We start from the raw sequence: 26,681 nt of genomic DNA, 5'->3' as shown, positions 1-26,681 counted from the left end.
AGTTGATGTTTATCCACTGTCACCACAGACCAGGCTAACTCATTGAATCTTAAGTCCAGTTTTAAATAAGTTGTTCTAATACGAGCAACAAGTAAGTGTGAGCACCTGATAGACCATTGTTTAGTTTAACCAGTTGATAGAAAATGTATGGATGTTTCAGGACCGGGTCCCTCCTGGGATTGCCAATAGGGATAATAAGTATATGACATTAACTTTGCTTGGTAACATGATCCAGCTGGTCTGAAGCCCGTTCTGTCTGTCCTGGGGCCCAGAGAACAAAGGAATCTTCCAGTTTGGGTAGATGAAGGCTACAAATTTTCAGAGTGCAGAGGTCTGTCAGTGATTTCGTCTGTTAAATGTTGAATTTCCTAGTGATGGTACATACTCCGTGTGTACTAAGAGGTTTTGACTGCTATGCTGTCTGTCTCCCTAGCAGGCTAACACTGGGAGTTGCTGAGACAGGCTTTGTGAAGGTGTAGCATTTAAGTGGGGTGTCTGAAAATAAATGAAGGGAAGGGTGGCTCAGTGGGCTGCTCTGGGTTCATTATTACCAGAGCCTGTGGTAGGCCTTCTGTTTGAAACTTACAGTTAATAAGGGTGAGGCAGGTCAGCCATAGTCTGAGGGTGGGCCATGCCTCCATCCGCTGTATAATCCAGTGTGCCATCTTGTTTCACAGGACTCTGTGTGGGGGATGAACCACAGTGCACTCCATTCAGTATTTCAGACCAATCAGAGCAACAACCAGCAACCCAATTTTGAGGCTGTACAGAGTGGCAAGAAGAAGAAAAAACAGAAGATGGTCCGAGCAGATCCCAGCTTATTAGGTGAGCACAGGCCGAAAGTCTCAGCTGGAAGTGGGGGATGCAGGTTGTAGCAGTTACTGTGCGAGTCCCGTGGTGGAACGTTTTACATAAAGGGAAAGAATTCTTGTATCAAGTTAATTTTTCTGACCAGTTCGCATAAGGAGTCAGTGTCACTGGGCACCTCAGTGCGAGCGCTGTGTGCCTCGTGTGCGGGGACTTCATTGTGCACTGTTTTCAACTGCAAAGTCTGCTTCAGATTTCATATGAATTTTCCTAGAAGGCCTTTCAGTTTAGTTGGAATATAATACTAACAGAATAGTAAACGTTGTTTACAGATGTAAATGCTGATTTGTGTGGAAACTGACCATAAATCCAGTCCAGGTGTTCAGAGGAAAGAAGCAGTATTTGTTGATCTCCCCTAGCTCAGTGTATATCTTGTGTGGTTCTCCGAATCACTGCTTTGTGAGGTGATGCTCCAGTTTACCAATAAGCAAAGCACTGCCCCGAGGACTGAGAACACTTTCCACAGTCACACAGCTGTCCAGCACTGGGACTGGGGCTCAGAGTGGGCCTGGTTTCTTTCCAACTCTTCTGTGTTACCAGCAGCTGTTCTTGCCTCGCGTTGAGGACCAGTGTCTTCATAGCAGGCAACTTCATGAGAAAGGTGACACCGGAAGTGGCCTTTGATAGACTGGTGGGAAGGATGGGGATGGTGTTTCTGGAATAATGAACAGTATTGATGAAGCTGGTGGCCTGCCTGTGTTCCTTCAAGTGGAGTGATAAAGTTAAAATTGCCTTTCGTTTATGCCTGTAAAATCGCTTATTATAACACCATGCTGTGTGTAATAGAGCGACTATGTGGACAGAGGGGGCAGGTTGGGATCCTGGCCCGGTGAGGAGGCCGCACTATGGAGCAGCTGAAGGACGATGGTGGCCTGGAATAGGGAGTTGGCATTGGAGATGGAGGGGAGTTCGGCAGATTTGAGGAATTTAGGGGCCAGAATTGGCTGGACAAGGAGACTGGCTAGGTGTGGGCGGCAGAAGGGATATTGTTGGCTTTGCTGAAACCGTGAGCCCTGGGGAGTGGAGCGAGCTTCTGAGGAAGTCCAGGGTGTCAGAGCGTTGGGTGAGCCTGTGAAGAAGCTGTCCGTCTGGTCTGCGGAGCCCAGGCTTCTCCCTGCCTGTCTTCTCACGGTGAAAGAGAAGTTCGTTTGTGTTATTACATTTTAATTTTTATTGAAGTAGTTCATTATTGTTTTTATCACACCTTATCTGTTCTTGAGATATATGTGAAGTTAAAAAAAACCCACAAAAAACCTGTTTTAGAACAGAGTAATAGCCTGGCTGTGGTGGCGCAGTAGATTAAGCATTGACCTGGAACGCTGAGGCTGCCGGTTCAAAACCCTGGGCTTGCCCAGTCACGGTCACGGCACATGCCAAGGGAAACCTCTCTCTCCCTTCTATCTAAAAATCAGTAACGAAAAAAGAGTAATAGTTCATTTCATAGACTGTTTGGTGTTTTAAGTTTTTATACTCACCTAATTGAACCGATATTTTAAAATATGAACACTAAGCCTTTCATTATTTTTAGGGGAAAAGGCCTTGTGGGTTATGGGAACACAAAAGATGGGTAGAAGTCAGGTTGGGGTTTGGAGTCCTAGCCTCTCCCAGTGTTAGGCCTTGTAAGTAGCTAGTACCACAGCTTTCTTGGCTGATACATAAATAGGCATGTTTATGTTTTCAAATCATGATATTTTTGAATCAAGAACATAATGTAATTAAGCTATTTTTATTGTAAAGCATTTTTGTTTATTATTGGTACATTTAAAATATGTATTTGTTTGAAAAATTGAACATTAGGAACAACAGGGAGGGGCAGAGGCTTCGGCGTTAACAGAACTGCTTTCAGAGCGGAGGGCAGTGCTTGTTTATTGCTGGATCTTCAAGTGGCAGCTGGAACGGTCGGGGTTTCATTCAGGGGGTGAACTGAAAGCTGTTGGGAGTCTCTCCTTCCAGGGAGGCCAGTGAATAATTCCTTTTATCAGCCTCTGATTGTGGAGTTCAGGGGAAGCTTACGCACATGTGGCTGGTGGCACTCGGCTCTCGGACGTCAGCGGTTCCTGTGAGTGCTGCTTGTCGCCTTCAGTGCCGGGCTGCTGTCCAAGGCAGCTTCCATTTGGGTCAGGTGGTGTTGCTAACTTAAGCCCTTTCCTTTGCAGGTCTGCTTAGACTACTCTGAGCTGAATAAAGTGCTGGGATCTTTTTGTGCTGTCTACAGTGTGATAGAAAGTGTCTGAGGGCCCTTGGGGTCTCCCTGAAGCCTCCTGCCTCTGAGGAGCTCAAGTTCTCGGCCAGAATTGATAAGAGTTTTTGAATTAAAAGTGGTTGGGGGTGTTCCCAGGAGTGAGTGGGCTGAAGTGTTACTTCACACGCCCTCATTTCTTTTAAGGTCCATCTCCTGAATGAATTCCCTCCCCACCTGCCCCCACCTCTGGGCCTGAGCACACTCACACCCTAGGTTCCCCCGGCATTCTCAAAAGCAGCGGTTTGCCATTCTGTCAAAGCAGTGATGTTCGTTTTTGTTCTTTTTTTCTCTCTCTCTAGTTAAATTATATTAGAACTCTAAGAAACAAAGAATCTCTCATTGAAAGGGCAGAAAACAAAATCACTGCTCTGACCTTTACCCTTTTTATCTTCTCCTTCCCTTGACTGTCCTGTGGTGTGCTCAGAAGGGAGAGGACGTTCCAGCCGAGTGCGGGGGCTGTTGCTCTGGCCGTGGACACCCATAGTTGTGTGGCTGTGCTCGCTCACTGCCAACTTTCTCCGCAGGCTTTTCAGTCAACGCCTCCTCGGAGCGACTCAATATGGGCGAGATCGAGACTTTGGATGACTACTGAACGCCGGCCAGTGGACTGGCCTTCCCTCTCCTCCCTGCTGACCACGGATTCTCCACCTCTGGACACGACACTACCCACCACTTACTCTGTCACTCTGCAACCAACCACAGAACGATCATCTCAGGCTTTTTCTATAGCCCTTTGTGTCCAAGAGTCTTGAAACCGTTTTTGTGGGTGAGCATCTCAAGACTAGATAAGTGGACCGGACCCTGTGTCTCGGGGGTGGCAGTTGGGATTCCTCTCCAACAAGGCTGATTTTGGGCAGCACGTGTTTACTGTGCCGTGATTTCATCTACTGTCTCCCAGAAAGTGTGTCGGGATCTGCCAATAGCATTTTCTTTCTCTTGTCACTTTTTTCCTTTTGTTTTTCTTCTTCATTTTATCCCCCCAGTAAGGGCAAAGGGTCTAAGTGGTGCAATCATGAAGAGAGTTAATGGTAACAGACATTGGCCAGCTACAAAACGCCCGTGGACCGTGACTGAGTGTCCGAGAGAGACAGGCAGCGCTCTGCAGTCTGAAGCCACATTGCTAACTTTGGGATTGCATCAAAGAGGCCCTGAGTCGGGTAGAGTTAGATTGGATTGGTTTGATGTTGCACACCCCTCGCCTCTTCTTTCTGAGCGTCCTTTCGGGGAAAGGATTCATGTTTTCTTCATTAGATAGTGACTTCTGAGCAAGTGGACTTCTCCCCTGGCGTACTCCAACCTGATTGGACAAAGGAGACCCTGTGGCCTGGGAGAGGGACTTACTCTTAATTTTTCTTTCTTACAAAAACTGATTTTTCCCATAAATATTTTTACGTCAGAGGACTAGGACCAGTTTGTTTTTGGGGCCTTTTTGCTGAAAATTTGTCTCGTTTAAGAGACAGCTAGGATCTTTACCATATGTATGAATTTGTATAATTTCATTTTGGATAGGGATAAACTTTTGCATCAGATAAAAGCCCGGAATTTCATCTGGTTCCTCAGAGCATTGCGTGTGTGTCTTGCTGTGACCCTGAAAAGGTTTTGTTTAAAGATTCTGGAATGGCAGGTTGCTTGCCTTTTCTGAAAAGAGATCATGCAAAACCTGACCATCAAAAACCAACAACAAAAACCCGACCATAAGACCTGCGTTGCGTCCATGGAAACCACTATATGGGAGAGTGCAGTGGGATGGAGGGGATGGCAGGGAATGGGGGGGCGCTGGTGCTGGCTTCTGGTCATGGCCTTCTAACACCCTTCCCTTCAGATGTAAGTGTATTCAAGCCCTATTTATAAACAAATACTCCTCCTGCCTCCACCAGCCCCCACAGAACATCACCCAGAATTGCCAGGCACACTCTGGTCTGAAGCCGTTGGACCGCCCGTCCCTGTGCCAGCAGCGCTGTCTGGGCGGCTCCTGGCCACACCTTCCCTCTGTCACCACTGCCTGAAGAGGCTGGAGTGGCTCTGAGGGCGGCTTGGTTTGGGATGATTGCGTTTGGTTTCTATTTTGATTCTTTTGGATCACCATGCTCCCTGTCCCTTCCCGCCTCCCTCCCTCCTGAATATGTACAATAACTATACAGAGACTGCTATAAACTTGTATATAGTTTTTGGATCAAATAGCATGAGGAGATGGGGAACCATTTAAAATTGGGACTCCTGCTCTCCTTTGTAAATTCAAAAGCGGGGGGTGGGGAAAAGGAATAGTTAAAATGTTTACAAAACTTGAAGCTCCCTCGGAACTTTTGCCAGTGTGGAGGAAAATAAAAAAGAACTTAAATGAAATCTGGTGGGACTCTCTCTGAGCGCACCTCTCGTCCTCACTGTCGAGGCTGCGTTTTACATGAAACTGTCTCGGTGCCATGGAACAGCTCCAGACACAGGCGTGCCCAGGACGTGGAGCGGCAGGAGCTGTCCTGCCAGGTGTGAGACGCTGGCTCTCTGTTTGAAAAGGTAGAGGTCAAGATAAACATGGGTAAGTGTGACCAAATGGCTTTCCTCTTTGTCCCTTTCTGCTGAGCTGTGGATGTTGCCTGCCTCCCACCACAGGCACACTTCCTCAAATGTGCTCTAGACCCTGGCTGCACCTTCCGAACGGGACTTTCCTCTGTGCTTGTTCGGGGAGTAAATGAGGGACGGCGCAGGCAGAGTAGGAGGAACAAAGGCGTGTTAGTCCTGGAAGACTCCGCTGGTGTGACCAGTCTTGCTCCTCCTGCCTGCGGAATTTCCCACTGGAGAGCAGCCGCCCTCCCTGGGAGTCTGTCTCACTTCTCACTTTTTCACGTGCCATTTTCTTTTTTTAATAATTTTTATTGATTGATTTTGGAGGGGGGGAGAGAAAGGGAGAGAAACATCGATTTGTTGTTCCACTTATTTATGTGTTCACTAGTTGATTCTTATATGTGGCCTGAATGGGGATCGAACCTGTAACCTTGGCATATTGGGACAATGCTCTAAGCAACTGAGCTACCCGACCAGGGCCAGCTGCCACGTTCTTATTCTTTTCTGTAAGCATATTTACAAGTTATCTGAACTTTTCCTGAGTTTTAAAGTATTTATTTTGTACCCTGTATGCTTTTAGTTATTTTAGAGATTTTTAAAACATACCCAAAGTATTCGACTATGGAGACTTTCCAGTTACTGTTACAGCATAACAGATTACCCCCAGACTGGCTTACAACAACCCCTTGGTTTTGTTGGTAGTTTTGTGGGTCAGGGCTTTGGGAAGGGCTCAGCCGGGCAGTTCCTCAATGCCATCTCTGCTGGTGTGCTCAGGGGTCTGCAGTCTTAGGATGCTTCGGGTAGGCTGGCCGGCCAGCGTGCATCAGCATAGCTCACTTGTGTGACTGGCAGTTGATGCTGGACATGGGGTGGGAACTTGCTGGGTTGATGGCTGAAGGAGCTCTATATGTCCTCTCTAGCATGGCAGCTTCAGGGTGGGCAGACTTCTCGGGTGGCAGTGGACTTCCGTCAGAGAACTAGGCAGAAGTCACGTAGTATCATTTCTGTGACACTGTATTCTGTCAGAGTAATCACAGGGACACTCAAGTTTAAGGGACTGGGAACATCCCCACTCCCCTTGATGGGTGGAGGGCTAAGGTCATGTTGTAGAAGAGCTTGCAGAATGGAGAGACTTGTGACCATTTGGGGGAAATAACCATAGCACAAGTTTATGCAGGTACATCAAGGAGCTTGAACTCTTCATTGGCTCTAAGGTGAGGGGTGGTTTTCTCTTTTTAATTTCAGCATAGGTAAGAGTACCTCTGGCTCTCTTTTAATGCTTATTGATTTTTAGAAGGAAGACAGGAGAGAGCAGGTGTGAGACAGGAACATCTGTCCCTGTGTGTGCCCTGAGCAGCAGCCTTTGCATTTCAGGATGGTGCTTGAACCAACCGAGCTCTCCGGCCAGGGCTTCTCTGGCTCTTTTGAATAATGACTTTATCTTGGGGCAGCCATTTTAGGCATATATAGAGTGTTTATCATTTTAAATACAGTGTGTCCATACAGTCATGGTGTACTTTTGACTGGTCACAGGAAAGCAACAAAAGACGATAGAAATGTGAAATCTGCACCAAATAAAAGGAAAACCCTCCCAGTTTCTGTAGGATGATGTGGCAGCATGTGTGCATGCGCAGATGATGACGTAACACCGTGTATACAGCGGAGCAGCCCACGGCCATGCCAGTCAAGATGTGGACAGTACAGAGGAAAGTTCGGTGTGTTCTATGGCTCTCTAAATTTGAATCCGTGACCAAAGTGCAACGTGAATATCAGTGCGTTTATAATGAAGCGCCACCACATAGGAATAACATTACTCGGTGGGATAAGCAGTTGAAGGAAACCGGCAGTTTGGTGGAGAAACCCCATTCTGGTAGGCCATCAGTCAGTGATGAGTCTGTAGAGGCTATACAGGATAGCTACCTAAGGAGCCCTAAAAAAAATCTGTACATGAGCCCACATCGAACTGTACTGAATAGGTATGAAACTGGGAGAGTTTTCCTTTTATTTGGGGCAGATTTCACATTTCTATTGTCTTTTGTTGCTTTCCTGTGACCGGTCAAAAGTGCACCATGACTTTATGGACACACTGTATATTATTTTAAAGTTGATTAGGTGAAGAAATAAAAATTTATACAAAATGCACCCTTCCCACACCTTCCATTTTTATAAATAAAAATGTAAATGTTTGTTCAAAATCTTAAATCTCCGAAAGTTCTTCACCGATTGCTTTGAAATTTTGACACACGTTGCATTCGAATACGCGCATTTTTATGTTTTTATATACCTACTGTTATATAGATGTCACACCTGTGACAGGTAAAAACATGCTTTTTTTTGAGAAACAGCGCCATCTGTTGGACATAAAAGCAACACACACACACACACACTACTAAATATAAGGTCTACCGGAAAGTTCTGTCCGTTTCTATCACGACAAGTTTCGACATGTAAGCACGTTTATTTGGCGCATGTGTGCCTCTTTATTTTTATCACTTAATGTATACATACTGATGTAGCAAATTAACTAAAACAAAGTTGATTCACGTTAGTCTTATGTGTGAAGCGATAGTGTATCCATGGCTACTGATAAAGTTCATTTACGCCACTGTAATCTTTACAAATTTCAAACAAGGAAGAAATGCTACAGAAGCATGTCTGTTGCATCCACCATATTCCCCGGACTTAGCACCCTCTGACTATCACTTGTTTTTGTCCTTACAAAATTTTTTGAAGGGCAAAAAATTCAAAAATGAAGAAGATATCAAACAAGCACTGGTTCAATTTTTCGTATCAAAAGATAAAACATTTTTCAAAAATGGGATATACAAATTGTCGTCATGCTGGCAAGAAATCAGTAATAATAATGGCAATTATATTATTTAATAAAGTTTATTGACGGTAAAAAAAATTTGTATTTTGTTTTATTCCAAAAATGGACAGAACTTTCCAGTAAACCTTATATTTTACAATTCCATTTCAATGTTATGGGAGAAATATAAATTGTACATGGCTAAAGATATTTTCTGTCGAATACGCAAGGAAAATTCAAATATGAACATGGATTTCACAGCAGAAATCTACAACAAAGCATTGATAATGATTGAAGACTAGTGCTTAGAAATCACGAGCAAAGTTTTCAATTGGGAATGCCATCACCGAATTGATCTGCTGCTGCTTCGTTTGATGTAGAATTGCATCGTGAACAAAATTACAACAGGGGTGATCTTTTGTTGTATATGCAATCAAATATTCCTAAGCTAACGCTTGAACAAAAAAGCATTTACGATCAAATAATGCAAACTGTCAATAATGGGGTTGGAAAATCTTAGATGTGCCAGGAGAAACTGGTAAAACATTCCTAATTAGATTGATTCTGGCAGCAATTTGATCCCAAAATGACATAGCCTTAGCTCTTGCATCGTTCGGAATAGCTGCGACATTGCTACCAGGTGGAAGAACTGCTCATTTTGCTTTGAAATTGCCATTGAACATGCAATTCATTGAAACTCCTACATGCAACATTTCCAGAGCATCAGGCATGGGAAAAGTATTGCAGAAATGCAAACTTATTGTTTGGGATGAATGCACAATGGCGCACAAAAAATCGCTCGAGGCTCTTGATCTATCATTGCAAGATTTGTGTGGAAACATCAGACCATTTGGGAATGCATTAATATTGCTTGCAGGAGATTTCGGGCAAACATTACCTGTAATTCCTTGATCAACACCAGCGGATGAAATAAATGCTTGCCTGAAATACTCTACTTTGTGGCAACACGTAAAGACGTTAAAATTAACTACAAATATGCGTGTCCAGCTGCAGAACAATCGATCAGCTGAGATATTCTCACATCAATTGCTGGAAATTGGCAACGGAAAGGTGCCAGTTGATCTGACCTCAGGACAAATTTCATTGCCTCATAACTTTTGCAATTTAGTGACATCAAAAGAAGAATTGGTTGAAAAAGTATTTCCCAATATTCAAACCAATTATAAGAATCATGATTGGCTGAGTGAACGAGCTATTCTTGTGGCCAAGAACAAAGACATCTACGAACTTAACAATAGTACTCAGTCTAACATTCAAAGCGAGGCAGTCACATACAAGTTCATTGACACTGTTGTGGGAGCAGATGAAGCGGTTAATTATCCAACAGAATTTTTGTATTCACTCGATCTGCCAGGGATGCCTCCGCACGTGCTGCAATTGAAAATCGGCGTGCCAATTATCATGTTGCGAAATAACAACCAGCCAAAGCTTTGCAGCGGCACGCGGCTTGCAGTAAAAAAATTAATGAGCAATGTCGTAGAAGCAACAATCTTGACAGGACCTTTCAGAGGTGAAGTCCTCGTTCCTTGCATTCCTGTGATTCCAACGGATATGCCATTTCAATTTAAGAGATTGTAGTTCCCAATTCAATTGGCGTTTGCAGTCACCATCAACAAAGCTCAGGGCCAATCTTTAGAACTGTGCGCTTTAGATCTACACACGGATTGCTTCTCACCTGGACAATTATATGTTGTGTGTTCTAGAGTCGGCAAACCAGACAATCTCTATATTTGCACAGACAGTGGAACAACAAAAAATACTGTATACCCACAAGCATTGTGAGATTAAACATATTAGGAACATGCACTTTCTCTTTTCTTTCTTTTCCATTTAACCAGACTGAGCCACAGCAACGCGTGGCTGGGTATAGCTAGTTATTAATAAAAATGGGAAGTCTGCGTGTGACTGATTTAAACACAAGTGCTACTGTGAAATAGACCTCTTTCTCCTGTGCGTCCACCGTGGGAAGTAGGACTTCCCAGAGAAGTGGCAGGTGCCCGTGCAGTGAACAGAAGGGCGCAGCCACCGGCACGTTCCAGTGGAAGTCAGCCTCTTCGTGATGAGTTTCTTGGGACAGAAAGGAACAAACTCGTCTCTGGATGGTGGCTTTGGTCCTACCTGAGTGCAGACGACTCCTGATGAGGAAGCTGCAGGGCCTACCAGGACCATGGGCAGCCAGGTGTGTCACTGATGTTGCTGGATTCCCTGTGCATGATGGGCCTGTGTGGCTTTTGGTAGTGGCAGTTCTGGACTGGGACCCCACGCCTTTGAGACAAGAGTTTCCCTCCAGGGATTAATCAGTAGGAATGTCTTGCTGCTAAAGAAACAACCGTGGGTGTGGTGCACTGCACGGGAGAGGCAGCCCGTGGGTGCCCACGGGAGGTGAGAGAAGTGGGCTCCCTGCCTGGCTGCTGCTCTGCTGCCATTGTCTCCCTCTCCATTGCTGGCAAAATGGTGACATTACAGGGGAGCAACTTCTGATCCCTCTAGCTGGTCTTAAGATGCAGAGACATCATGTCTTAAATTGAAGCTTGTTCACCTGTCCCCTAAATGAAGATGTGATAGATTAGTTTCCCTTGAATTCTTCCTTCCGCATGAGAAATGGTGCAGAAACTTGCTGGGGGGTCAGAAAGAGGTTCTGGTGACATGTGACAGAAGGCAAGGCAGCTTTGAACTAACCAAGATGCTGATTTCTCAGGTGAAATCTGGAGCCCCCAGTCCCGAGTCTGGGGCAGTGGCCCAGAGACCCAGGTTCTTTCTTTTCCCCATCCTGACTGGCTTCCATTATCAAGGCCACTCACGGTCCAAGGTGACTGCTGGAGCTCCAGCAGTCACGCCCGTGTTCCAGGCAGGAGGACGGAGTAGGGTGAGCAGAGGGGCACAGCTCTCTGCGCAGCCCCCTGTGAGGAGTATTTCTGGGAGCCCTGCATAGCTGCAGTTAGTTGCAGGAATTGTAGAAAAGGCTGGAAGTTGGGGGTTTTGGTTGAATGCTTTGCCACCTCAAATATCATTGCAGTTCTTATTCTCTCCACAGTCATTGTCTGCAGCCTCCTGGTTTGAAATGGGAGAAGCTTAGGATAGGTGCGTTTGTACTCATTGATTATGGGACAGGAATCCTAGCAGCTGCCCCACTTTGGCCTGTGCACTGAGGACCTCTGGCTTCACCAATGAGGGGGCTCAGACAGGCTCTGGTTTCCATTCTTGTGCAGAGCCAACACCCCAGAGCCATTTCCAAGGGCCCAGCATGCTTAGTCTAGTGTCCCAACACAGAACCTAGGTTTTCGGTGTCTGTAAGGTGCCCTGTGGAGTGACCCTGTTAGTGGTGCCATGAATGGAGGAGCGGGAGTTCAGCTGTCAGATTTGAATGTGGGTCCTACCTCCTACTACCTACTTCAGGCAAGTCAAGTCCTTGTTTTTCCATCTGTGTAACGGGAATTTTTTCCAGGTTAGGACACTTTAAGTAGGTTTGGTCAGCCTACCCAAATCTCAGATTTTAGAATGTTCCTTCTCAAACAAAGAACATTCGGTCACAGAATGGCCGGCCAACCTGAATCTCAGATCCCATCTGTAATGGGAATACACAATAACCCAGTCCTTGTGATCAATAACAATGTAATAGCATAGCAGCATGCCTAGTAAATGCTTAATAAATTCCACTGGCAGACAGACTATTTTACAAGGGAGAAGGGAGCTTGTGGGTTCATATAGAGACAAAGAGTGTCCTAAATAGGGGACCCCTCCTCTTACACATCTTCATATCAGTGCAAAGAAGTAGCCCGCAGCGGGGCGATGTGGTGTGGGTTCCGGGAGGTGGGATAGTACCACCAGCCTCTTTATTAACCAGTCCTTCCTTCCCTGTCTCTGGGCCTCGGTTTCCTCACCTGTCCGGTGAGATGGTTGACCCAGATCTCTGATGAGCTTGAAACAAATCAATCCCTGAGCTCCATGACCCAGAGTCTCTAATTTGGGGGTGATTCCAGCACAAGAAATAAATTTTAAGTGCCCTGAAGGGTTCTTAGTGGACAGCGTGAATGGGGACCCACGCCTAGCGGACCTGTGAGGCTCCCTTCAGCTCACACCTACCTGAGTGCTGGCGTGCTCTGCGTGTGCACCTGCCACCCTGCACTGCCAACACTGGTGTTCAGTGTGGGTCCTTGCCGACGCGTGACAGGTAGGTACCCTTTGAGGTTTTACCTATCAGACCCCAGTCAAAATGCAACCATGGTGAGCTCATGTAGGGGACAGAGACACTTAACGTGGGTTACTCCCCTTCGATAACATGAAATTGAATCTTAGCAGGTTGGGTCCGTCACTAAACAGGTACCACCTGTTCCCTCTTAAAAAAACAATAAAGCTGAGAAAACTGAATCCTTGGCCCACAGAAGTTCTGTATTATGGTGCCAGTTGTTCATCTCCCCGCATTTTCTGTAATTGGTGGTCAAATTTAGAAGCTTGACTAAATTCAGACTCTCCCCTCCCCCTCCAAGAGCACTTCACTGGTGACGTGTTGTGCACCTCGCTGCACGCCCGGGTCACATTGTCCAGCAGTGTTGTCTGGTTGTCCCTTGTTTACTTGTGTCAGAATTCATTGTCAGTTCTGTTGTGATTAGTTGATTGATCCCATTAGAAAACCTGCAGTAATCTTTCCTGTAGCATTTTTAACATTCATCGAGGCTCTTCACCTGGGTCTGTTCCTTAGTCATTGAAAAGTTGTGACTGTTATTGGGGTGGGTGTACTTTTCTGTTTGCTTTTCTATAATACGAGAAGGACAGGGTCCAGGGGCTAAATGGCCCGGAGAATTGATGTGGGGTGGTGGACACACAGTACAGCGTACAGATGATGTGCTAGGGACCTCGTTTCTTGAGTTTGGCAAGAAGGAATTCAGAGCCAGGAACTCAGATTACAAGAGAAAGTTTATTTAGAAAGTTACAGAGGTAATAAAAATGAGCTGTAGAAGAAATGGGCTCAGGAAACAAGTTACAGAGGTAGAAGAAGGGCCCTTGGAGGGTAGGAGAGAGGCAGAGGAAATGTACCAGGGGGGAGAGGGAGGGAAAGGCCCAAGAGAGGGAGGTTGCAAGCCCGTGGCACTTTTTATTTTGATTTGGAATTTGCCAGAACCATAGCGGGAGCTCCCACGTAACTTTCACCCACGCCCTCCAGTTGCCAACTTTGTGCCACAGCTGCTCTATTTTTTCTTGATAACTAAGATCAGTGATGACTCAACAGCATTTAGAATAAACCACTTGAGTAAGCTGCAGGCGTTCGATCCTGTTTCACCCATTGTTCCGCTCCTGTCTTCTACAAGGAAGTAGGAGCCATCCGTGATCCCGGCCGCATCCCGTTGTCATGTTTCTTGGGTCTCTGATCTAGAACAGTTCCTCTGTCCTGTGCCTTTCACATCTTGACATTTTTTAAGGGGACAGATCAGTTATTTTGTAGAATGCCCGCAGTTTGCCTGGTGTTTCCCCCCAGGATTTAATTGAGAGGTTGTTGCTGGGCAGGAATACTACAGAAGTGATATTCTGTCCTCAGCGCACTGTGTCAGGAGCACGTGTGGGTCGGCTCCGGCACTAGCGACGGTCATTTAATCACTCAGTGAAGGTGTTTGCCTGCCAGGCTTCTGCACTGTGATGGCGTTTCTCTCTGTGGCAAACCTTGAGATTGGGAGCATCCAGGTCCTCCTCAAACCTGTATCTACTAGTTTTAGCAGCCGTTGGTGATTCCCGAACAATTGCCACGATCTTTGTCAAGATTTCCTTGTACCTTTGTTAGCGTTGTCCTGTAAGTATGAACTTTCCATGCTTACACACATGCACGCGTGTGAACATGCTGTATGTAGCTTATAATCTGATCCTAGTTTTCACGCACAGATTGCCGGTTGTGAGCCCTCCGATTTGGTGTCTGTCCCTTTGCCATATCCCCATCGTTCTTGGAGCATTTCTTTACTTTGTCACGAGGTCCTCCAGGCCCGTCACCTGCTTTTCCAGCTTTAGAAACTGTTTCTCTGAGGAGCTGTGGTTCCTTTTCCCGGGGAATGGTATCCGGAAACCAAAATTTGGGCTCTGGTTGTGCTCATTGCCACTGGGGTGTTTCCACAGAAAGGGGGTGTGTGCGTGTGCATGCGTGTGTGTGTGTGTGTACGTGAATACACCTGCGGACCTACGTGTTGTAACTACATGTACATTCCATGAGTTCTTCCTGATAACTTCAGTTCCGACACACAGGATCCATTCCAACCTTTCCCCTGCTCATATTTGTACTTCTTCCAGAAAGGAGACACAGGATCCTGTTATCCCTGATATATTTCCTTATTTGCTCAGTCCTAGACTATACCAACATGACCTCATAATTGCTAACCCATACCACTGTGACAGGAGTCTCTTTCTGACCAGAATTCAGTATTTGTTTACTCTAGAGACATACCTCCAATACTACAGAAATACACCCCGGCTGCTGGGGCAGAAGTAGGGTTACAGTTGTGAGTGCACGGAAGAGTTTATTCTTGTATCATTGTTTATTATTGTTTTCTCTGCCAACTGAAACCCTATTTCTGCCCCTCCCTTTATGTACAATGTTAATCATGCAGTAATTTTTTGTAATTTAGATCTTTTGTCTATTCTGAGAACAGGTTGCCATTTTTCACCCCGTAGTGTGGCAATAAGCCACAATTCACTGTCTTGAAATTGTTCATTCTTTTCTTGAGTTTGTTTTTTATAAGTGAAACATGATGGCATGGGGGGGCCCATTCCCACCATGGCGCCTTGGCTTACACATGGCCCTGCCTTCCCAGGGCGGGTCCCCACTGCCCACTCCCCTTCTCCCTGTCCACCGAAATGGACTCAGGCCAAAGCTCCGTTCACCACTGGACTTGGACACGCTCGCACTTCGGAGAACACAGTGGCATTGGTGCCCACACAGGGCCAGTGTCCAGGGACCCAGAAGATATGAGCGTCTCCCTTCCCCAGGACGCAGCGGCCCCACTTTGGGGCTGCAGTGCCTTGGGGAAGATGGACTCTACCCTGTGGCCACCTTGCAGAGCCCTTTCTGTCTAGAGATTTTGGGTCTGGGAACAGCTGAGAGGCGTGGTGCTCAGTTGTGATAAGTGCAGATTGCTGCTCACCTGTCCACGTTTAGCTATCAAGTGGCCCATGAGCAAGCTACCCATCTGTTTTGTTCTAGGTCTCAAAACACTCTGGTGGCCACTGTGTCTCTGACACTCACTGCAGGGTCCGCACCATCTGGCTCTCACTGAAACCCATTTTCCCGTTTCGCCAGCCCTGGCCTGCAGAGGACAGACGCCTCATAGCTTCTCAAAGTGGCTGGCCTCCTTGCCACAACCTCTCAGTGCCTCAGTGAAGGGAGTGGACCTTGGGACCTACCGAGGACATGTCATGGGTGGTGAATATGCGCATCACCTACGACAAGTCCACTCCTACGTCCCTTCCATCCTAAGTCGTGGGCTTCCCTCCTCGTCACGACGTCAGGCTTCTCAGTCTCATTGTGCCCAGGCTGCTAGCGAGTCCGGGTGTTAGCCAGCTAGCCATGCTGCAAGAGCTACTTCTAGACCAGCGATTTCCAACCCTTTTCCTCTCATGGCACACAGACTAATTAAGATTCTGGAGCACACCGAAAAATTCATTTTTTGCTGATCTGACAAAATAATTTTTTTATTTACATCAGACAGCTATTGTTGTGTTAGTTGTCATTTTTGTATTTGACAATCTAAGGGAAAAGAGGTCAGTTTTCCTAACCATGCAACCGATAGTCAGGTACTGTGTGTTTTAAAACTTCTTGCGGCACACCTGCTGAAAATCACCATTCCAGATGCTTGAGCTAAACGTTGAGTTCAGAATCTCTGCCAAACATGCCCCTGTCAGTACATCTGACCTGATCTAAGGCCATTTGTACGCTGTCCACTTAGTCTAACACTAGAATTTGTTACCACACACGTTCTCCAGCTTTCTGTTGGTATAAATTAGCGAAAGCTGACTTAGTATTTAGTGATTAACTTGTTTCTAGAATAACTGGCAGTTGTTTCTGTGGCCACTTCCTTCCTTCTGGCTCAGACGGTCCCCGTTCCCCTTGCTTCTCCTCATGGGTGTGGAGACAGTGAGGGGGCTGTCAGGGTGGGTGTTGAGAACAGGCATCCTCTTGAAAGGGTACTAACAGATGAGGTTATTTAAAGATTTTTTTTATTGATTTTATAGAGGGAGAGAGAGGGAGCAAGAAGCATCAACTTGCAGTTGCTTTACTTTAGTTGTTCACTGATTGTTTCTCGTATGAGCCTTGACCAGGTAAGCCCGGGGTTTCGAACCGTCCACCTCGGCATTACAAGCCGATGCTCTATCCACTGCACCACCACAGGTCAGGCAGCAGCTGAGGTTATTTAGTACCCAGACAAGAAAAGGCTGTTGTCTTCAGACTGGAGAAGGGCCACTGCTTCACCAAGAGAGGCTTGGGGTTTGTGCGTGGAAGGTCCCCACTTGCTAGAGTCTACCCAGCTGCCCTCAGTCCAGTCTCAGGCCCTTCCTCCGCCAGCAGTGTCCCCTAAGAGAATTGGCATGACTGTGATTCAACTTAAGACTGTAATTTTGCAACCCATGCCAATTTGGGACCTGATTTATGCCCCGTATCTATAAGAAGTGAGAGATTTTTTCAAAAGACTAACAAATTCTCCACTTCTCTGCTCATGCCCTGACCTTAGAATTTATATCCTTGAAATTGTCCTTTTTTGTGAACACCCAATGCAGTAAAAAGTAGCCAGTCTATTTCACTCTCCGTTGGATCACCATCGCTCCTGTAAATGCCAAGTGCAGCATCTGCTTGGTCTTGGGGGCCTTGTTTTCAATAGGCACTCGTGTTAAACAGCCAGGTTCTTCTAACACTTGGCATGCCGTATGTTACCAGACCCCATTTCCCGTGGACAGTGAGGTCTCCCCTGCATTCAACCATAGTGCCAAACCACACACGTCTGGAAACAGCTGGGAGCCAAGCACCGGAAAACAAGAGTCCACTGCAGGTATCTCAAGCAGAAGAGAGTTAATTCAAGAATTTGGTATAAGGACGCCTAAAGGGGAGACGGGGCAATGGATGGAAGGCAAGGTTCCTCATAAATTAGTAACTGCAACTCGGAAATGGACACTGGCCTGGGCTGGAGGAGCAGAAGGACTGCTCCGAGGCCAGAGCGCTGTCCTGTCCACTGAGGCTGCTGGGCTTGGGGACCAGATGCCTGCACTTCAGCCTGCACCTGACCCTTTGTCACTGTTGTAACCAGAGATGCTGCCAGAAATCGGAAGCAGCAAGAAGCCACGTGTGTGTGTGTGTGTGTGTCTGTCACACACACACACACACACACACACACACACACACACACACACACACCCGTCTCCCAGCAGTGCCTCCCTGTGGCAGATGCTAACAGGAAGTAAGTCGCCAGGAAAGTCTCAGGAGTGTGGTTTGGGGGTCTGATTGTACTTACGTTGCTATGTTACATTCCGGGTGCAGAAAGCTGAAGATGGGATTCTGAGCAATCAAGCAGCACAGATGAATGAACAGGGAGGTGTTCACAGTTAAATCTATTCCCCCAAAACCCAGCTCACTGAGTCCAGATAAGTCCCTGCTGTGTGCTGGGCATGGGACCAGGTTCTGGAAATGCATTGGTAAACACAACACGGCCCCTGCTGTCCTGTGACTTACGGTGGGGGGGTGGTGCTGACAACCAATGAACACTTCATCTAATGACACTGTTACATGTATCTGATAAAGGATTTTTATCTGGGACACACACCAGAAAACTGAAAAGACAGACCACCCTAGTAAATATGGAGATATGTAGGCAGGAATAATTGAGCAGACCATTCACGTAAGAGGATATTCCCGTGGTCAGTAAATACGGAAAAAGCGCTCAACTTGATTAGTCATCGAAACACAACCACAAGGAGGCATTGCTACGTACCTAGCGGACTAGAAATAAAAAGATAGGCAACACCAGGGTTTGGTGAGCATGTAGGGGCAGCTGCTGGTGAGAGTAAATTGGAACAAACTCTGGAAAACTGCAGGGCAGCATCTGCAGAGCCTAAACACTGTCCACCCTCTGACCTAGCCATTTGATCTTCAGGAATAACCAAGAGAAGTGGTGTGTGTATTCGCCAAAAGACGTGTATAAGACTATCGACAGGAGCTGTGTTCATACAAGTTCACACCTGGAAATAACCCAAGTGGACATAGATATAAATAAAGGGATAAAAGAGGACGTTGTGGCATAGTCAAACAATTGAATTCTATTTGGCAATATGCTCTGGCCAGATAGCTTGGCTGGTTAGAGCATCATCCTGATGTGCAGAGGTTGCCAGTTCAATCCCTGGGCATGTACAAAAGCAGATTAATGTTTCTGTCCCTTTCTCTCTCAAATAATAATTTTAAAAATGTATGAGCTACTGCTACATGCAACAATGTGGATGAATTTCACAGAATTGAACAAAAGAGTTCACATCATCTGATTCCATTTATTTGAAGTTCAAGTGTGGATAAAACTAAGCTATGGTGATAGAAGGTAGAATGGCAGTTTGGGGGCACTGACTGGGGAGGGGCAGGGGTTCCTGCTGGTGTGTCAGAAATGTTCTCTCGATTTGAGTGGTGTTTACACAGGTGTGTATTCACCTGCATAAAAGTTTATCAAGCTGTAAACATAAGATTTGTTTACTTCATAACATATAGGTTAGTCTTCAAAAAACAGGGAAAACAATGAGAATTTCATATAAATATAAGTACTAAGAAAAAATGGAAAATTATGGGATTAAAAGTGGGTGTAACTGATCAGAACGGAGACCTGAGTGGTGATAAGAAGGGAGCCATTTAATGAGCTGAAGGGCTGCTTTCTGGGAGAGGGAACAGAAAGTGCAAAGGCCCTGAGGCAGGATCAAGTTTGAGCAGGGGAGGGGAGGGGAGCAGGGCCAAGGCAAGCCCTTAGGTTGGCTTTTTGTTCAAAGAGCAGTGGGAAGCCAGGAAGGGTGTGAGGTAGGGGGTGTTGGCAGTATATTTGAGCCATTGGGTGGGGGGTTGGGAATAAGAAAAGGGGAGAGGGTCCTTTGACAACTTTTGTGTGGCTAGGATATCTAGGGGTTGGACGCTGGGATTCTGTTGATTGAGCAGGGCTGGGGAGGCAGGGCAGTCAAGGTTTGCTGTGGACGCATTAAATTGAAGATGCTCATTAGACACCCAAGGAGTTGTCGGCATGGCAGTGGGCCGTGAGGCTGAAGTGCTGAGCCAGACCCTGGCTGGAACACGTGTCATGAGCATATTGGTGGCGTTTCAAGTCTCAGGTACCTGGGAGAACAGAGCAAGAAGAGGCGACACATGGCGTTTAATGACATGGGCTTTTCTGGAAAGAGGAGCTGCCAGAGGGCTTGGGTTGAAACTGCTTTTAAAGTACTGTGCTGCTTGAACGCACCCGGCCCGCTCAGTGCTGCCAGCCCAGGGCCGAGGCGCCCAGGCCTGGGCGCTGCGCACTGCTGTGCAGACCCGGGGCCCAAGCTCAACCCACCGAGACAAAGGGCCCGAGGCATCTGCATTTTCCAGTTCCTTGGGTGAGTCTTTGTACATGGAGGTGAGGGAGAGAGAGAGTTTCCTCTTTCCCCTTCTGAGGGTGGGGCTGCTCCAGAATTCAGGAAAGCGGTCTGTTCTGTAAACTCTGGTGTGCGTGTGTGTGTGTGTGTGTGTGTGTGTGTGTTGGCATGTGTGGGGGGCGGGCACGGTGTCCCAGGAGGACAGAGTTTGCATTGATGAAAACCCTTCCCAGCCCTTTGATACCTCTCTCCTGCCGCCCCGAACTGAACCAGCTCAGTCCTCGGTGCATCCCGCTCACCAGCCGCACTCACTCAGGCCGGGATGGCACTCTGTCTGGCCCTGCGCATGGCGCTGCTGCTCCTTTCCGGGGTTCTGGCCCCTGCGGTGCTCACAGGTAAGGGTGCTCCCTGGGCTTGACTGCCCCCAGCCTCCCTGGCCGGGGTCTGTGATGCCCAGGGAGCAGAAGTCCTCCACAGCAGATGGGGTGGCCACTGGGGTGCTGTGGTGGAGGGCTCCCATGAGGCAGCTGGCAGGGTCCGGGAATGGTCAGCCTCGGGGGTGATGGCTTCTGAAGCAGGGCCGGGGACACTGGCTGCTTGGGAGACTAAGGGATCACTCAGTACCTTAAAATCTGAAGGCTTCCAGATCTGGGAGCCAGGAGGGGGCACCAGGCCCACGGTAAGTGGCTGAGGGACCAGAGACCTCAAGCCGCTGGACAGAAGATCATGGAGCCCTGCTGTTTACTTCTCAAGCCCTGATGCCCTTCCCTGCTGGTTTTCTGAGAAGTCTTTGAAAAGCAAAGCCATAGGTGCGAGTCCCCACATCAGGAAAGGTCCCAGCGGTAGCGTAGGGCTGGGGACCCCTCGGGAATACCGTGAAGACGCGGGACTTCGGCTCTGCGTGGAGCCTAGTGGCTCGATCTGGGGTGCAACGAGAAGGAGGGTCCCAACAGGCTTGGAGCAGCAGGCTCCCAGGACCTCAGCCCCAGTCCTGGGCATCACTGTGGGGCCCCGAGCTGGGAGGGGCTGGCCCAGACTGGCTTCAAAGCCTGAGAAAAGGCACACATGGGTCACGGGGGTCTTTCCCCTGGCAGAAAGCAAGCTCTTTTTTTTTTTTGGCCATGATGTAGCCAAAGAACAGTGCTTGAGGGCCCGGTTGGGGGATCCTGGGTCTGAGACCCTCCCTGCAGGGTGGGCTTTGAGGAAGTGTCCTTCCTGGGTCTGTGCGGGAGGCCACTGGGAGGTAGATGTGTGAGCCCGGCTGGGGAGAGCAGCTGGGGGCACACGCGTTCGGGCGCGTCACAAAGCAGCGATGGGCGATGGTGAGAAGCCTGCCAACCTCTCTTGAGACGCCCCAGGAAGAGGCTGGGGGCCTCACTTGCCTTCTAGTCCCCTCGGCTGTTTCTCAGCCTCTCTGTGTCCCTCATCTGTGTGATGGTGACAACCATGGTGCCTCTGCCTCCTTCACAGGGGACCGCAGGCCTGCCTGGTTCAGACACCAGCTTTCAGGGTGGGCCAGGCATCAGGTAGCACCAGTGTCTGGGGGACTTGTGTAAACATCCCCTGCCCCCCTCACTGGGTGCCGGGGTGTCTCAGGGCAGAAGCACCCCTCACGCAGGCTGAGAAAGCACCTCACTCCCTTTCGGTGGTTGAAGCTGCCCAGCAATTGGGGAAGTGACCTGCAGTGTTGGGTGGCATTGTCTGCAAGGACCGTGGGGGCCCTGATCCTTGTGGCACCCTACCCCACCCCACCCCAGTGAAACATGTCTGCTGCCTGGTGGGTCCCATCTGGTTTCCTGAGCCCCGAGTAGCCAGCACTCCTGGGCCAGGCTGCTGGCCAGAGGCGCGGGGTCACACTGTGTGTACACAGCCTGGGTGGGTGGACTTCATCCTCCACCACAGGAATGCTTGAGGGGACAGCCTTGTGTTTGGTGTCACCAGGAGCTCACCTGGCCTCACCTCCTTCCACGTGTCCTGCCGAGAGGGACAGACCAACCCCTCCTGAAGTCTTTGGGGTTCTGGCTGGCTGGCCTCCTTCCTGCCATTCCGGGAGGTGTGGACCAGGCCCAGCAGCCCCCTGCCCGCTGCCCAGTGGGTGGGAGGCCTGTAGCTGACAGGCCAGGAAGGAGTGGCCCTGTGGCTGCGGTCCAGGCTGGCCTGCTGCCCTCTCCACTGGTCGCCTGTGGCTGCAGCTCTGGGGACAGGGGAGCAGGCCAGGTTGGGCGGGCGGGAGGCCAGGGCAGAGATGAAAAGGCCCTTCATGGCTTGTACAAAGGCCGTCTGTGAGCCCGGGCGCCTGGCCCTGGGGCCCTGTGGTCAGAGTGAGTGCTAAACAAACTTATTTACCGACAAGCAGGGCGGCTAGGGGCAATGGGGCTGGGGGGAGCCTACGGTGCCCAGGCTTGTGTCACGAGGCCCCTGCTTCTCCCGGCTCCCCAGTTAGAGCACGCCATCCGGAGTGTTGTTTACTCTGGTCCCTGGAGCCTAGGTCTGGTCACGGGTCCCCTGCCTTCTCCGTCCCCGTCAACGTCGCTGCAGCTGCCTCACGGCTCGCCTGACGTGCCCGTGGCCTGGCCTCCATCCTCCGTGCGTGGTCCTCGGCCTGGCGTTTCTTTCCCTCCTCAGATGGGCCTGCTGCTGGCCAAGTTCCGATGGCCGCTTCTGCGCGTGGCTTCCCAGAGGGACAGACTGGGGCGGTGGTGGTGGGGGTGTAACTCTGCTTTCCCCCATACAACAGCTCACTGAGGAGACGTGGAGACATGTAGACGTGGAGGGTGTGAAACGTCTCGGCCCCTCCCTGGCAGCGGCACCTCCTCTGCTGGTGACTGGGGCTGGGGGCCCAGTCCGGGCTGCTACTGCGGCACCCGCCAGGGTTGGCAGGGAGCTGGCTGGCCCTGGGGCCTGCTGCTTCGGCACAGATGAGCCTTGGACCAGCCTTTGAGGGTCTCCCGTGACAGTCGGTGGCACAGACACACAGCCAGAGGGGCCCTGGGACAAAGGCGGGCCTGAAGATGGCGCTGATGGCACAGTTACTAACGTGTGTGGGCTGGAGGAGGCCGGGTCCTACCGGTTCCACTGGTCCGTTGGGGAAGTGAAGAGGGTGGGGGTAAAGTCAGTCTGCCCTGGTCCTGGGGAGAGGGGGATGGAGCCAGGGTCTACACCTAGCCCCCTGGGTTGGGAGGCTCACAGGCTCAGCCCCCTGCGTCTCAGGGACTGGTCAAGCATTGGAGGCCAGAAGAAGGTACACTGGGCAGGGACGAGGCAGCTTGGGCCTGCGTGTCCAGCAGGGAGGTGCCAGGTCTCTGAGGGAGCAGCAGTGAGGCTGATCACAGGGGAGAGAGGCAAAGGGCACCGCCCAGCTGTCCTGCTCAAATGGCCCACTCTTCCCAGAGATGGCTCCCAGGCTCTGGCAAGAGGGTGGCTAGCTCCAGGGAGCGAGCCCGGGCCCCCAAGGGCCATGAGACCTGTCACTCCTACTCCTGAGCTCCAAGCTGATTCCCCAAATGACACCCAAGCCGCTGGGCCGTGTACCTAGGAGCCCTGTGGCTGCTTCTCTGGACAGGTGCCCGGCAGTCAGGGATGAGCTTTGGCGGCGGCGGTGGGACAGGGTGGTGCCTGCCTGCCGTCCTGTCTTGGGTGTGTGGGGAGCAAGTGGGGGCCAGTGGTTTCTCCGTTTCTCTGGGGAGACAGTCTGTGAGCCCTAGACCTCAGGGCCTGCCAAGCAGTGGGCACACTCAGGCCTCTTCTCTGCCCAGCCCCGGGAGCCTGAGGGCAGCGTGCCTGGGTCCTGGAGCCTTCCATGGCAGCTGCAAGCCTGCAGACTCCTGTCCTCCCAGGAAGTGACAAGGGAGGCCCGACAGGGTTGCTTCGTCCCTCTTCACGGGGACAACTTCACAGTTGGTGGGGCCCAGGTGTGGACCCCAGACCCAGGGCTGCAGTTCAGCCTTGGGCCCTAGGAGAGGGAAACTCCTCCCGCCCCTGCACCTGGGTGCTCAGGCCTTTTGTCCCTGGAGGCGTCATTGCCAAAGGTGTTTTGTGAAAAGGAGCACCAACAATTTTATTGTGAAAAGATTTTAAGTTTACAGAAAAGTTGCACGAATAATCCAATGACCAGGAGATTCTTTGCTTAGAATCACCAGGTTTCAACATTTTGCCGTATTTGCTCTGTCTTCCTGTCTATCTACCCACCTGCCTATATGTCTGGATGCTGAGAGTAAGATGCAGACATGGCCCTTTGCCCCTAAATATGCCCAAGGACAAGGGTATCTTCTCATACAACCAGCCAGTTGTCCACATCAGGAAATGAACCTGGATGCAGTAATCTAAACTACATCCTTACTCAAATTTCACCAAAGGACCCAAACTGTCTTTCATAGCAGCCCCTCTGCCCCCCCATCCATGCTTAGCTGCCACGTGTCCTTGTTCTCTAATCCGGAACAATTCCTAGACCTCCCTTTGTCTTTCATGGCCTTGACATTTTTGAAAGCCCAGTTAAGACCGACCTTGCATTGATGCTTCCTCCCGATTTGCCTCAGAGGGGCCCTGTTGGCAGGAAGCCCTGCAAGGACCTTTGCGTCTCCTCAGAGCATCCCTGGGTGGCAGTCAGGATCAGGCACGGGCAGGCCCGGACCCCCGCTAAAGCTGATGGTCAGGGCTGGACAGGAGAGGCCTGGAGCCTGTGGCCACCCTGGCCTAGAACTATACTGGGTGGCTGGGGCCCTCCCCTCCAGGAAGGATGGACGGGCCCAGGGTTGGGGCGGTGCTATGGCTCCTCAGGTCAGGATCCTTGGGTGGGGGTGGGTACTGGCATGAACTGTTGGAGCTGAGGTGGGGTATGAGGCTGGGTTATCACACAGGCCTCTCTGCCTGTCCCTTCAATTCTCTGGGGCCCCTGGGTACCCCAAACTCTTGCTAACCCCCACCCATGAACAAACAAAGGTTCCTGCAAAAAAAAAAAAAAAAAAAAAGGCTGCCCAGAGACTGAGGTGCTGCTTGAGCCCCAGCCCGTAGGAGGGCAGGGGGCACCCACTGTGGCCTGGGGCTTCCCTGACAGACCACAGATACCCCTCTGCCCTGTTCTGTCTGGAGACGGTAATGTGTTGGCTTAGTTCCTAGGGTACAGATGCCCTTTTGGGCTTTAAGCCTCAGATACACAGAGGCATTTTTGGGTGCTGGACCCCATGTCCTGTGGGCCACATGGCTTTACCCAGGGAAGGCCAAGGAGGAGAAGCAGGACTGACTTCTGGGGTGTGGGGCCTCTGTTGTCCACCCTATGCAGCAGTGGCACCTTCCAGCCCCATGGGGCCTGGGGTGGGCAAGGACCCTACTTCCTGGACGGGGCACTGCTCCACCTTCCTGGCTTTTTATCTAGAGCAGTGGTAGTCAACCTGGTCCCTACCGCCCCCCAGTGGGCATTCCAGCTTTCATGGTAGGTGGTAGCGGAGCAACCAAAGTACAAATAAAAGGATAGATTTAACTATAGTAGTTGTTTTATAAAGATTTATTCTGCCAAACTTAGCGAAAATCTGACATAAAGTACTTGGTAAGTAATTACTATTAGATGCTTTAACTTGCTGTAACTCTGCTTTATAAATTTTATAAAGTTACTTCTCTACTTTATAAGTCACCATTACTGTGGAACCGGTGGGTGGTTAGAAAATTTTACTACTAACAGAGATACAAAAGTGGGCGGTAGGGATAAAAAGGTTGACTACCCCTGATCTAGAGGGAAGGCTGACCTGTGTCGGCCCTGTGGGGTGTCCCTCCCAAGTGTCACCTCACTCAGGACTACAGAGCCCATACCATAGATTCAGATGGGGGATCCCAGGCTCTGCTGGGGCCGAGTTGCCCTGCCCCGTGTCTCCCTAATCCGCTGCCAGTCCAGGGTTCTCACAGCTGTTTTCTATTGGTTCCCCCAACCAGCCTCCCCACTGGCATCATCCTTTCTTTACTTGAGCCTGGAGGCAGCCTGGCCCCAGTAGGGGCTGAGGTCACACCTGTACTCTCTGCTAGGTTGCTAGGGGGCGGAGGTCGTCCCTGGCAGCCTGCAGCCTGGGCCCCAGCGCCTGTCCTTGGCCTTGCAGCCGAGGGCCCGCAGGAGCCCGCGCCCACCCTGTGGAACGAGCCCGCCGACCTGCCCTCGGGAGAAGGCCCCGTGGAGAGCACCAGCCCAGCCCGGGAGCCGGCGGCCACCGGTCCCCCGGCCCCCACCGCCCCGCCGAGCCCGGAGGACAGCACCGCGCGGGAGCGCCTGGACCAGGGCAGCGGTACGCGAAGGCCGGGCCGGGAGGAGGAGGAACCGGAGGGGAAGGGGGCAGGCGGGCGGGCAGGAGCTGACGCGGCCCTCGGTCCTCGCAGGCTCCCTGGGGCCCGGCGCCATCGCGGCCATCGTCATCGCTGCCCTGCTTGCCACCTGCGTGGTGCTGGCGCTCGTGGTCGTCGCGCTGAGAAAGTTTTCCGCGTCTTGAAGCGAATAAAGGGGCCGCTCTCCTGCTGGGCGCGCCCGTGTCTCGAGTGTGTCCACGCGTGAGTGTGTGGTGAGCGGGGGCGGGGACAATTCGCAGCACGTCCGCGACTGTGCCCGTGGCCGGGGCGCCCACGGGAGCCGCGTGTGCATGC

At 50.1% G+C, this 26,681-nt stretch overlaps 2 protein-coding genes across 7 annotated transcripts in view; both read left to right on the top strand.

Annotated features, from left to right (window-relative positions):
• The window catches only part of GIGYF2 (GRB10 interacting GYF protein 2), a 138,427-nt gene extending 133,757 nt beyond the window's left edge, over nt 1-4,670 (top strand). For all 5 annotated transcript variants that reach the window (XM_066233498.1, XM_066233499.1, XM_066233497.1 and 2 more), the window contains 2 exons: nt 678-825; nt 3,634-4,670. In XM_066233498.1, coding sequence (XP_066089595.1) covers nt 678-825; nt 3,634-3,701 — 216 coding nt within the window. In that variant the 3' untranslated portion in view covers nt 3,702-4,670. The remainder of the gene's footprint in view (nt 1-677; nt 826-3,633) is intronic.
• A 236-nt stretch (nt 4,671-4,906) lies between these two features.
• On the top strand, nt 4,907-26,576 carry SNORC (secondary ossification center associated regulator of chondrocyte maturation). 2 transcript variants are annotated; one of them, XM_066233501.1, is made up of 4 exons: nt 20,065-20,084; nt 20,337-20,458; nt 26,147-26,329; nt 26,421-26,576. In XM_066233501.1, the coding sequence occupies exons 2-4, from the start codon at nt 20,386-20,388 to the stop codon at nt 26,528-26,530; spliced, it is 366 nt and encodes a 121-aa protein (XP_066089598.1). In that variant the 5' UTR covers nt 20,065-20,084; nt 20,337-20,385; the 3' UTR covers nt 26,531-26,576. The 2 variants fall into 2 exon arrangements, with proteins under 2 accessions (XP_066089599.1, XP_066089598.1); XM_066233502.1 differs by lacking the exons at nt 20,065-20,084; nt 20,337-20,458 and adding an exon at nt 4,907-5,642.
• The last annotated feature ends 105 nt before the right edge of the window (nt 26,577-26,681 follow it).

Source organism: Saccopteryx bilineata, chromosome 5, assembly GCF_036850765.1.
Source record: "Saccopteryx bilineata isolate mSacBil1 chromosome 5, mSacBil1_pri_phased_curated, whole genome shotgun sequence".
Lineage (NCBI taxonomy): Eukaryota > Metazoa > Chordata > Mammalia > Chiroptera > Emballonuridae > Saccopteryx > Saccopteryx bilineata.
This window is presented reverse-complemented; position numbering and strand designations above follow the sequence as displayed.

Bases quoted from the DNA above. Each gene is read 5' to 3' on its own strand.
- SNORC (XM_066233501.1), top strand. From the start codon at position 20,386: ATGGCACTCTGTCTGGCCCTGCGCATGGCGCTGCTGCTCCTTTCCGGG. The intron at 20,459-26,146 runs GTAAGGGTGCTC...TTGGCCTTGCAG, and splicing joins GGCCCCTGCGGTGCTCACAG to CCGAGGGCCCGCAGGAGCCC. The intron at 26,330-26,420 runs GTACGCGAAGGC...CGGTCCTCGCAG, and splicing joins GCGCCTGGACCAGGGCAGCG to GCTCCCTGGGGCCCGGCGCC.